Source organism: Cebus imitator, unplaced genomic scaffold (assembly GCF_001604975.1).
Source record: "Cebus imitator isolate Cc_AM_T3 unplaced genomic scaffold, Cebus_imitator-1.0 Scaffold736, whole genome shotgun sequence".
Lineage (NCBI taxonomy): Eukaryota > Metazoa > Chordata > Mammalia > Primates > Cebidae > Cebus > Cebus imitator.
The window spans coordinates 359766-372697 of NW_016108051.1; the positions used below are offsets into that span (position 1 = coordinate 359766).

A 12932-nucleotide genomic window follows, 5' to 3' on the forward strand; every position below is an offset into this window, starting at 1 on the left:
AAAAAAAAAAAAAAAGGCTATATTCTCAGTAAAGAATAAAACTTCCTAAAATCTAAGTACTGGGTTTCTTTACATCTAATGCTTCCAGCTGAATTTATGTGTAAGAAAAAGGTAGTTGCACAGACCAGCTTTAATTTTAGTTCTGTGGCCTTGGACAAGCTGTTTACTCTCTGAACCACTATTTCCTCAACTATATGGTGGAAGTAAAGGTAGCTATAGGATTTTTTTATGCGGGAAAAATAGACAATGTAGAGGACAACTGTAGCATCAGTTACATACTACGCACAGAATAAATGGTAACTATTACTATAATTATACCATAAACACCAAAATGACTATATTATAAAAATCTAGGGAAAATAGGAACAAAAATTAAGAGAGGTTCCAATACATTCTTCTTATTGGAGCAAGGACACTATTTAAAAAAATCTTACCTTTCAAAAAAGTAATATATTATATGCCAAACTGTGGTTCTCTAAACACTATTTCCCCCCTAAAAGGAACCAAAGCTCTTTGGATAAACAACTGATTCCAGGTCTCAGGCCACGCAAGATGAACCTGGGATATCTTGTTGTGTCAGAATGTAAGGAAAAGGTTATAGAAAAAAAAAAACAAAAAACAGTCATGAATATTTTTTCACTGTGGTCATGTGGGGAAACTAATATGCTATCTGGGAATTGCTATATTTCTTTTCTATTTTTGGGGATTCACTTTAAAACACGCCAGGAAAAAAAGTAGATGGAGAGGTACAAAACAAGAATGCCAAATGTTCCTAACTGTTGAAGCTGGCTGATAGGTATATAGGGACTTATTCTATTATCACTATTATTGTTTGTGGAAAGAGAACTTATTTAGACATACTATCATTTCCACATACATTTTTATCCTCACACAGAAGTCATCTTCCTAAACAATGAAACTATATCACCTATTCCTTATGTTTTCTTGAACTTTTTCACAGATTTTCATAGGAACTGTCCTGATGCAAATTCAATTCTCCTTCTAAACATTAAGGGATATAACTACATGTGCAGAGCTCTCTGATTGTTCAGTTAATGAAGAGTACCACTCACCCTGAGCTTGTAGGAGTTTAAGGGTAGCTTCAGCTCTGGCTCTGGCTTCTCTCTGTGATTTAGTTAAAAGTTTTCCTTCCTTTTTCAAGCGTTCTTTTCTTTCTTTTTCTTTTTGCTTTTTCCTTTCTCTTTTTTCTTGTTCCAATCGTTCCTATAAAAGAGTACATGTCAGACAAAACCTGTATTCATTTAATGAACTACATAATTCTAATGTAAACAATCCAAACTTCAAATAAATCTGTTGAGACATATGCAAAGTATTATGTTAGGAGATTCCAAATCAAAGTATTTTAAATATTGTACATGATTGTTAATTAACATCACATCAGATTATTGGCAATGATATATACACAACTTATGTGTCAAGCAATCTGTTAAGGAAAATAAAGATAAAATGTGCTATACCTCTTCATCTTATTATTTGTATCAGAACAATAATATAACTGAATTACCATGCAACTATGAAATTTTCATTATTAGAAAACTAAAGATATTTTACAGAGAATAGATTCTAAGTTAAATACAATATCAGTATTACCAACTTCATGAAAACATACCTCTTCTTTACGCTTGGCTTCTAATTCTTCAAGCCGTTTTATACGTTCTTCCTCTTCTCTCTTCTGTCTTTCTTCTTCCTCTTTAAGCTTAGCCAGAGCTTCTTGCATAGCTTTAACAGTGGCTTTGCTAGGGCCTTTTTTCTTCTCTTTCTCTTTTTCTTCCTTTTCTCCTTTCTTTTTCTTCTTATCTTTCTTCTTTTTGTCTCCTTCATTGTCATCTACCAAAAAAGAATAAAGGCAAAGTGTTTACAACAATTCCCTGTGGTGATGAGCAAAACCCAAAAAGAATTCAAGAACATAATGGGCCATGGCTGATGCCAGCAGCAGACTAAGTTTTACAGGCATCAAGGCATCCTGAGCACTTCGGTAACTAGAGCAGCTCAGAGTAACTCACAGATGGCCTCCTGAGAAGTCTGCAATGCTGATGTTGGTCTCAGATGTCCTGAGGAATACAGTAAGACAGAAGGATACTGTAAGTAGCAAAAGGGCAATCCTGTACCTATTGTATCTCTTAATCCATGGTACCTGAGAAGAGTGGCTGGTTTCTGACAGATGCCTATCTGAAGTCCTAACAATCAGAATGAACCTAAGTTCTGTAGCTAATTTCCCTTCTACAACATGGAGATAATGAGAATAATGCCTACTTTAGGGGAATATTAGCAGGATAAAATACAAAAATATAGACAGTTATACCCCAAGAACTCTAAAGAATTAAAAGCTATGAAGGTACTTTCATGGTGCTCCTCCTTAAAGATATCCTGATAATAAAAATCCTAGCATTTAAAAAAGTTGCTGGGCGCGGTGGCTCACGCCTGTAATCCAAGTACTTTGGGAGTTTGAGGTGGGTAGATCACTTGAGATTAGGAGTTCGACACCAGCCTGGCCAACATGACAAAACCCCATCTCTATTAAAAATACTAAAATTAGCTGGACATGGTGGTGGGCGCCTGTAATCCCAGCTACTTGGGACACTGAGACAGGAGACTCGCTTGAACCTGGGAGGCAGAGGTTGCAGTGAGATGAGATTGCATCACTGTACTCCAGCCTGGGCAACAAGAGTGAAATTCTATCTCAAAAAAAAAAAAAAAAATTTATGTCAATTTTCCCATTAAAAGTTTTCCAGTCTGCAAATATGTAGGGCATACTTGGGGGAAAAAAGAAAAAAAAAAAAAAAAAAAGTTTTCAGTCCAAAGAAAAACTACTGTTGAGCTAGGACTTTTATTTTTTAATTGGTTCTATTAAAAAACAACAAAAAAAAGGCTCATTATTGCTTAAAAGACATTAATTTTAGCATGCTGAGTTTTAAGTAAAGCACAAAGTATCAGCAACTTCATGAAAACAATTCTTTGTGAATTTCATAAATTGAACCAGGTTTTTAAAGACAGGAAAGAATTCAGGTATTATCTGACATTGAGTTATTAGAAAGGAAGAAAAAATTTTTCATTAAGTAACTTCTATAGTCTTTATCAACAGCAAAAAAATAGTTTTCATAATGAAATTCTATAAAAATTCCAGGCTGTATGTAAATTATTTGAAAGACATTTATACTATGTACATAAAGGATTAACAACGTAAATCAAGTCAAATGCTTAGATGTAATATTTTAGATGGTTCCTTACAATAAAGTGCCTTTATAACCATGGACAAATAACAAAATGACCTTGGAGCATAATGATTACAACTTACACTGTGAATCAAAAGCCTTTTTTGCTCTTTCCTCTAAAGTATTAACCAACCTTCTGCAGCTGTGGGAGTCTCTGCTTTGTCTTCAGAGGCAGGGATTACTCCAGTATCAAGAGTCACGCTGGATTTTACAGTTTCTTCTTCAGATTTCCTCTGAGATTCCTTTTGTTTACTCTGATCCTTTTTACCTGTTTCTAATTCTTCTTTTTCTTTCAGCTTTCGCAGTTTTGCTTTTTCTTCATCTCGCTTTTTTCTCTCGCGCTCCTTCTTTTCTGCTTTCTTTTGGGCCACTGTCTTAATTTTGAAGGAGGAGTCATCATCTTCATTCCCACTTTCTATATTAGGACTTGGCTTGTTTTTTTGATTTTTTTTCTGTCCTTTTCTAGATTGCAAAAATTCATCTGATTCATCAAGACTTTCACCAGAAGAATTTACTCTTGAACGCTCTTTAATTTTGTTACTGTTATCCTCATCCTCTTCAGACCCATCCCACTTCTTATTTGATTTTTGAGCTTTCCCTTTAGGTTTTTTAGGAAGTTTATTAAAATCATCATCATCATCACTCCCAGAGTACATTTCCACTTTTGGTTTTGCAGTCTTTTTTGATTTTGAATCTTCCAATTCTTCACTATCATTATCATCAAAACTCTGTTTTTTGCCCTTCTGTCCTTTCTTTTTTTTATCTTGTTTTGAGGTGAACTCCTCTTCATTGTTTTCTGTTGGCTAAAAAATTTCCATTGTTAGAAAAAATTAACAGAATTATAATCGAGACCAGAGTCACGTGCTTCATTAAGTAAGCATTTTTTAAAAATCCCAAAATGACTTCAAAATCTTTGTCAAAGTCTTTTTCACAGGAATATAAAATTCAACCAAGCATGAGAGGTTGGCTTTGGCCTCTGATATGCCTCACATTCATTGTAACTTTCAGAATCCAAGGGCTCTCGAAACAAGAACTAATCACCAGTCCACATTTACTAACTTTACAAAGCCTATACGGCAAGTTGAAAAAAGAAAAAATATCTATCATTTTCCAATTACTCTGAGGCTTATCCAAATTTGAAGGATAAAAAAAAGAAACAATAGAGAAAACTGAAGGTAGGAATGAGGGATTACATCCTATCTCCAAATGTACCAATTTTATGAACAAGCAACATACCATAAAATACCTTTACATTCCTATTTCTCCCTTTGGCATCAGATTCCATAGAAATTTTAACATATTGTACACTGTTCAGAAGTTTCCAAATGTAGCTCCCCAAAACAACAAGAGTAGGAAAGCAAGAACAGAATATGAAACATGAACAGGTAACAAAGATCTGTCTTTCACCTTCACTGCAATAGTTTCTCTGTCAGTTTTGATGCCTTGAGCTTCCAAAGACAATTCTTCTAGTTCTTTCAGGATATCATCTTCACTAGAAAAGGATTAAAATACATTGTGAAGCACTGGTATGCTTTTATTAAATGAATCTAGTACCAAAACAAATAAAAATCAAATATATTTAAAATATACTTACTCAAAGTCCTGCTTTTTTTTCTCTTTTTTCTTTTTCCCTTTTGACTTTTGAGGCTCTTGTTCTTTGGCAGCACCAGCTCCTTCTATTTCTGCAGCCAAGGCATCAAGATCAATGTCATCTTTGGCACTTAAATGAAAACAAAGAGGTCCTAAAGGTTACTCAAGAGCAAAATAATCACTCATTACACAGAAAATTTTATCATTTTAACCTTTTTCATGCATTACCAGCACAATGAGTAAAATAATTTGGCAAGTTCTTTCATGACAACACAAGTTACATCTACTTATCAGCCTCCCTGCATCTGCTTCAGTGAAGTTTCTGGATTACACTCAAATAAGGGAGAGTGACAATGAAAAGCTCCAGAAAAAAATCAGGGTAATCAAGAAAAGGAAATTAACTTTTGCAGATACCAAAGGATTTTTTTGTGTGTCTGAATGAAGTTGATTATAAAATGGAGAGATATTAAAACATAAAACAAGTCTTATTTCTCAACTATCAATAACAACACCTAAATATTTGGACCCCTGTGCATTTTTACTTGGAATAGCAGAAATTTCAGAGTTGGAAGGAAGTTTAGAAATCAATCATCTAGACTATTATCTCATTTTACCTATGGGAAAACTAAAATGCACAAGGATTGAATGTCCTAAGAAAAACATAACTACATATCCTAATCTAAATGATTTAGGAATGATTCACTAAATAAAATACTTAACCAAAAATCCAGAATTAAACCTGTTCACACTTGGGTTCATTTCTTTTTCCATCCTACAATGTCCTTATCTATCAACATTACTTGGAATAAACCAAAGTAAGTTCCAGCTAAAACCTACAGAAAATGACGGAGGTCCAGTCTGAAATGCACAAGTAGCAAAGGCACATGAATCCAAATAAATGGCACAGTAAGAAAACAATTCATGTAACATGGCCTTTATAATGAACGCCTTGTAAAGAGATGCTTTATTTCAGTAAAGAAAATTTCTAAAAATAAGTAACTTCCAACCATATGATAAACATAATTAAAAGATTATATGACAAGACATTGAGGATATAGAATTTAGCCTTAAGGAGCTTAATAGGGAAGACAGGCAGCAACCCAGCAAACCACAAATTGCAAAATGTTAAATGCCTTGAAGTAAAAGAACTTAGTGCTTTTATAAATAGGTGGCCAGAACTGAAATGTTTTCCTTTTCTTCCTATATCTTAGATAATTTGACACTGATCTGCACAGTGGTGACTTCCTACAGTACCACCACCAGAATGGGAAAGTCAGAGGCTTCATAGCAAAGGGGTACACATACTAGACATAGTAAGTACAAAAGCCTAAAGGAAACAAGGTGTGTTATGCCTCAAGAAGGCTCACAAAAGGCTATCCAAACCACCTAAGAAATTTTTGTGCATTATATATTTCTTGATCCCACCCAAGATATAGGGAACCAGAAACTGAGGATGGGAGCTACACAGTATATTTTTAGCAGCAATATTTCCAGGTGATTGTGCACCAGGTATGAACATTGTTCTTCTTCTTCCTTTATAAAGTAACTAGTAATTGGGACACAGAGAATCCGCCTGGAATCACACAATTCAGAGACATGGGATTTGAATCCAGGAAGTCTGATTCTATAGCCAGATGTCTACTTCTGCTAACATAATCCAATTTGCATTTTAGGGCTGGATGCAGTGGCTCACACCTGTAATCCCAGTGCTTTGGGAGGCTGAGGCAGGCAGATTGCTTGAGCCCAGGAGTTCGAGATCAGCCTGGCCAACATGGTGAAACCCCGTCTCTAAAAAATATATAAAAATTAGCCAGGCACGGTGGCTCATTCCTCTTGTCCCAGCTACTTGGGAGGCTGAGGTGGGAAGATCACCTGAGCCCAGGAGGTTGATGGTGCAGTAATCCAGAACTGTGCCACTGAGTGAAACCCTGTCTTAAAAAAAAAAAAAAGCATTTTAGAATGTTACCATTTTAGAACGCTACCTCTGGTATGAGTGGCAGGGCTGAATACTGACTAGTCAGGAAGCAAGAAGAACAGTTAAGAAGATTTTGTAGTAACTAATGAGAAATGATGAGCACCTGACTTGCAGCAGTAGCAGGCAAAATATAAATCAGTTAAATATTAAGGGAATCTAACCAACAACACTTAAGTGATCAACAGAATGTATACGGAAAGGAGTAAGAAAAATATCAAGGACAAGTCTCAGGTCTCATCAGTTAACAAGAACATAACTCTGCCCCAGCAACTCCCAGGAGTATCCCCAAAGGCATCTCTGGCATCATTTCACACTACAGCAGCTTTTGACAACTGTATAAGAAGAGAAGGCTGAAGTCTGGCATCTCATTTCCAAAAATTTATCCGCCCTCATCCAAACTATATTCACCTCATCAAAACAGCTTCAAGAATCTTCTTGTAGTTAGCTATATTTCTGGAGAATTCACCAATAAATATCTCTTGGATAACAGTGTACAGGGCTACATTTGTACACTATTAAGTCTGAAATGCTTCTTCTGGTTAACAATAAAAGACAAACAGTTTTTTAATATCCTTATATTCAGGTATTGTGCTGACCAATGCCTAGACATAATATATACACTGTCACTTAATATTCATAACAATTACATGAAATTATTCTTAAAGACAGTAATTTTTTAAAGGCCACCCACCTAAAGTAGCACACCAAGAATTCAAGCCCAAATTTTAACACCAGATTCTACTGTCTTCCTAGAAAATGGGAAATAATCCAGTTTATTACTGCTTGAAAAATTCAAACATAACTATGAAATTCAATGTGTACTGAACTTCCTACAGTTTACATAGAAAGGCAAAAGACTTAGCGTAAGTAAACATAATACTGAAGAGCAAAGCTGCAAGACTTGTTACTCGATTTTAAGATTTATTATAAAGCTACTATCAAGACAGTGTAATACTGGTGAAAGAAGAGACACACAGATCAATGCAACAGAAGAGGCAGCCCAGAAACAGAACTCTGAGAAGGATACTAGTAATAAAATAAAAACACTAACCACAGACTGAAAGAAATATTTGCAAAGCACTACTAGCTCTAAGACCTGTATCCAAAATACGCAGAGAACTCTTAAAACTCAACAACAGCCCAATTAAAATATGGGCAGTCATCTTGTCAAATTAAGAGGCAGAGGGAGTGGATGAAAGATGCTTATCATCATTTGTCAATGGGGAAATGCAAATTAAAACAAGAAGACAGTAGTATATACCTATCAGAATTGCTAAAATCCAAGAAACCAGCAATACCAATTCCTGGTAAGAAAACAAAATGGCTGATTCTAGGATGCGGGCTGGACATAGACAAAATAAGCCTGGAGCACTGTGTAATGGTAGGAAGTGATGAAGTGATTTAAAAACAGAAAACAAACACACAAATAAGAAAATGCCAAAACACACAAAAAACACATACAATGTTGAGTCTACGACAGAGGGACACAAGCCAACTGAAAGAGCTCCCAATAGTCAATGGGAGCAACAAATTAATATGTTAATTAATTAGAAGAACAAATTAACAATATTAAATTATAAGTTAAAGTATGAAATAATTCCACAAGTCACACTAACAGAAATGATTAAATAAATGGGGAAGAGACAAATATGTGCAGAAGAAAGCTAAATAAATTCCATCCTCAAGGAAGCGGAACATAATTTTACACTCCTAAACTATGAGCTGTGTACAATGTTTTCATTCCAAAGAGTACCATATAGAAAGAGGAAGAGTAACCTTTGAATGAAGAAATCTGACAAAGACAGACTCAGCCAAGTGATCAACATGTTAGATCAGTGATATAATGAAATCTGAGAAACTATCACAGATAAGACAGACCTAAGGATAAATGACTACTAAATGTAATGTGGTATCCTGTATAGGATCCTGGAACAGATACAGGACAGTAGAGAAAAACCAAGGAAATCTACGAAGTATGCACTTCACTTAATAATATTGGCTCTTCAACTGAAACAAGGTGTGGGGCATATGGAGACTCTGCAGTATCTTCACAATCTAAAGCTTCCGTAAATTAATTTTTTAAAAACTGAGAGGAGGGGCTAGGCATGGTGGCTCACGCCTGTAATCCCAGCACTTTGGGAGGATGAGGAGGGGGTGGATCACCTAGGTTCAGGAGTTCGAGACCAGCCTGGCCAACATGGTGAAACCCTGTCTCTACTAAAAATACAAAAATATTTAGCTGCGCATGGTGGCATGTGCCTGTAATCCCAGCTACTACGGAGGCTGAGGCAGGAGAATCACTTGAACCTGGGAGACAGAGAATCTCTAGAACCTGAGATGCGGAAGTTGTAGTGAGCTGAGATAGCACCACTGCAGCACTCCAGCCTGGGCAACAGAGGGAGACACCACACCATCTCAAAAAATAAGTACAATAAATTAATTTTTGACAAAGGTACAAAAGCAGAGAAGGATAGCCTCTTTAACAAATAGTGCTCAAAACTCAACAGTAAAATAAATCCCAACAATTAAAAATGGGCATAAGGCATGAAAAGACATTCCACTGAAAATATACAGATAGCAAATAAACATCCACATCATTAGCTATTTGGGAAATGCAAGTTAAAACCACAAGGGGATATCGCTACATACAATTCACCACATATCAATCAGAATGCCCTCCTCCCCCATAATAGTGATAATGACCAATACTGCTAAAAATAGAAAGGAACTGGAAAATTCATACACTGCTGGTAGAAATATAAAACGGCAATGCCACTCTAGAAAACAGTCTATCAATTTCTTGAAAAACTAAAAATGTACTTGCACATTTATAACTAAATAACAAAAATTTATGTTCATAGAGAAACTTGTAGAAAGTTCAGAGAGTTTTATTTTCCATAGCCAAAAACTGGATATATCTCACATGTCCTTTAATGGGTGAATGGCTGAACAGACCATAGTTCATTCCCATTCCACGAATATTATTCATCAATAAAATGGAATGACCCATTGATACATGCAAGAACTTGGATACCTCTCAAGAGAATTAGGCTGAGTAGAAAGAAGCCAACCTCAAAAGGTCACATACATACTTAATTCCATTAATACAACATTTTTGAAAGGACAAAACTTTAGAAATGTAGAAGACATTTGAGGTTAGAGAAGGTGAGGTGTGTGTTGGGTTAGGGAGTACAGGAAGGAGGTGGCTACAAATGAACAACATGAGGGATTTTTGCACTGATGTTCTTCATAATGGATATACAAACCTACATATGTAATAATATTGTATAGAACTAAACATATAAACACACACACAAATACAATCAGTATAAATGAAACCGGGCAAACCTGAATCTAACCAGTGAATTGTATCAATGTCATTATCTGGGTAATGGCTGGGCACAGTGGCTCACGCCTGTAATCCCAGCACTTTGGGAAGTCCTCAGAGGATAGGCTGCTTGAATCCAGAAGTTCTAGACCAGCCTGGGCCCCATCTCCACAAAAACTACAAAAAAATTAGCCAGGCAGGCCAGGCATGGTGGCTGACGCCTGTAATTCCAACACTTTGGGAGGTCGAGGCAGGCAAATCACGAGGTCAGGAGTTTCACCATATTGGCCAAGACAAGCCTGGCCAATATGGTGAAATCCCGTCTCTACTAAAAATACAAAAATTAGGCAGGTATGATGGTGTGTGCCTATAGTCCCAGCTACTCAGGAGGCGGAGGCAGAAGAATTACTTAAACTCAGAAGGCGGAGGGTGCAGTGAACCGAGATCGCACCACTGCACTCCAGCTGGGTGACAGAGCAAGACAGTGACAGACAGACAGAATTAGTCAGGCATGGTGGCATATGCCTGTACTCTCAGCTACTCCAATGGCTAGGATAGGAGGATGGAGAGCCTGGGAGAGGGAGGCTGTAGTGAGCCATGATTGTGAAACAACACTCCAGTTTGAACAACAGAGTAAGAGCCTGTCTCAATTGCACATGAATCTATAACAATCTTGAAATAAAAGTTTAACTTAAAAAAAGACACCATTAACAAAATAGGTCGCCAGGCACAGTGGCTCACGCCTGTAATCCTAGCACTTTGGGAGGTGGATGGATCACTTGAGGCCAGGAGTTTGAGACCACCCTGACCAATATGGTGAAATCCTTTTCTAATAAAAATAGAAAATAAAATTATCCAGGTGTGGTGGTACATGCCTGTAATCCCAGCTACTCAGGAAGCTAAGGCATGAGGGCCACTGTATTGCAGCCTGAGCAACACAGCAAGACTCAACAGGTCTCAAAAACAACAACAAAAAAGACACAATTAGCAAAATGAAAACGCAAGACAAAGAGTGAGAGAAAATATCTGCAATACATGTATCTCACAAACGATTTGCCTATGGAAAAAAAAAAAACAATTTTTTAAATGGGAAAGTGATTTGAACAGACACATAACCAATAAGATGAAAGAATAACAAACACATGACAGGATGTTATCACTAATATGGAAATGTAAATTAAAGCCACAATAAGGGCAGGGCACGATGGCTCACCTCTGTAATCCCAGCACTTTGGGACGCTGAGGGGGGTGGATCACTTGAGGTCAGGAGTTTGAGACCAGCCTGGCTAACAAGATGAAACCCCGTCTCTACTAAAAATACAAAAAAGTAGCTGGGCATGGTGGCTGGTGCCTGTAATCCAGCTGCTAGAGAGGCTAAGGCAGGAGAATTGCTTGAACCTGGGAAATGAAGGTTGCAGTGAGCCAAGATTGCGCCACTGCACTCCAGCCTGGGTGACAAAAGTAAGACTCCATCTCAAAAAAAAAAAAAAACCACAATGAGCTGTCACTACACAGCCACTAGAAATACTAAAATTAATGACTGGTAATAGCAAGTGTTGAGATAGGATACAGAGTAACTGGAACACATGTATCCCTAGAGGGAACACAAAAATGGCACAGCTACTTTGGAAGAGAGTTTGACAGCTTCTTGTTAAATACACACTTACCATATGACCCAGCAATCCCACTCCTAATCCCACTCCTAGGTATTTACCTAAAGAGAAATGAAAACACATGTCCACACAAAGACTTAAACTCAAATGTTCATTGCACCTTTACTCAAAATCAGGAAAAGCTGGAAACAATCCAAATACCCCCCTACCAGATAATTTATAAACAAACTGTCATATATCCAGGCAATGGAATAATACTACTGGGTAATAAAAGAGAAGAACTAATGCTACAAGCACTAACATAGATGAGTCTCAAAAACATACTGTACTAAGTGAAACCAGGTCAGCCACCAAAGACTACATACTTTATCATCCTACTTATATGAATTTCTAGAAAAAGCAAAACTACAGTGACCAAAAATAAAACATGAAAACTATAGCCACTACTGGGCTCAAGTGATCCACCTGCCTTGGCCTCCCAAAGTGCTGAGATTCCAGGTGTGAGCCACTATGCCTGGCCCATTTATGCATTTTTATAAGTTATAAAAAGAAGAACAAACCTATAATATTTTTCTAGTATCTTAATTTCTACTAAACACAGTATGTGGAGTTAAAATAATGTTTAATGAAGGAGTCTTTTAAAAATGTTATTTATTCTTTATTTCTTCATTAGTGTCTCTCACCACTTAACAAAAATCAACTCAAATTAATTAAAGACTTAAATGTAAAACCCAAAAATATGAAACTATTAGGAGAAAACAGGGGAGATACTTTATGACATTGTTTGAATAAGACCTGAAAAGCTCAGGCAACAAAAGCAAAACTAACAAATACAACAAAGAAAACAGCCAACAGAGTGAAGAGACAGTCTATAGAACAGGAGAAAATATTCACAAACTATGCATCTAATAAGGGGTTAATATCCAGAATACATATGGAACTCAAAACAACAATAGTAAAAAAGCAAACACTCCAACTAAATGATTGGCAAAAGATCAGAATAGACATTTCTCAAAGGAAGACATAAAAATGGGCACCAGGTATATGAAAAAAACACTCAATGTTTACTAATCATCAGGAAAATGCAAATCAAAACTACAATGAGCTATCACCTTACCTTAGACTGGCTTTTATTAAAAAGACAAAAAAATATTATGAGGATATGGAGAAAGGGGAACTATTATACACTGCTG

General features: G+C 36.4%; 1 protein-coding gene across 3 annotated transcripts in view; it reads right to left on the reverse strand.

The window, feature by feature from the left end:
- Positions 1-12932, reverse strand: part of EIF5B (eukaryotic translation initiation factor 5B) — a 60155-nt gene that overhangs the window by 34890 nt on the left and 12333 nt on the right. For 2 of the 3 annotated variants that reach the window (XM_017519319.2, XM_017519318.2), the window contains exons 2-6: positions 4828-4953; positions 4617-4725; positions 3367-4036; positions 1631-1848; positions 1074-1224 (exon numbers count right to left, since the gene is read on the reverse strand). In XM_017519319.2, the coding sequence (XP_017374808.1) occupies positions 1074-1224; positions 1631-1848; positions 3367-4036; positions 4617-4725; positions 4828-4953 (1274 nt within the window). The remainder of the gene's footprint in view (positions 1-1073; positions 1225-1630; positions 1849-3366; positions 4037-4616; positions 4726-4827; positions 4954-12932) is intronic. The other variant, XM_017519320.2, reaches the window with a different exon arrangement.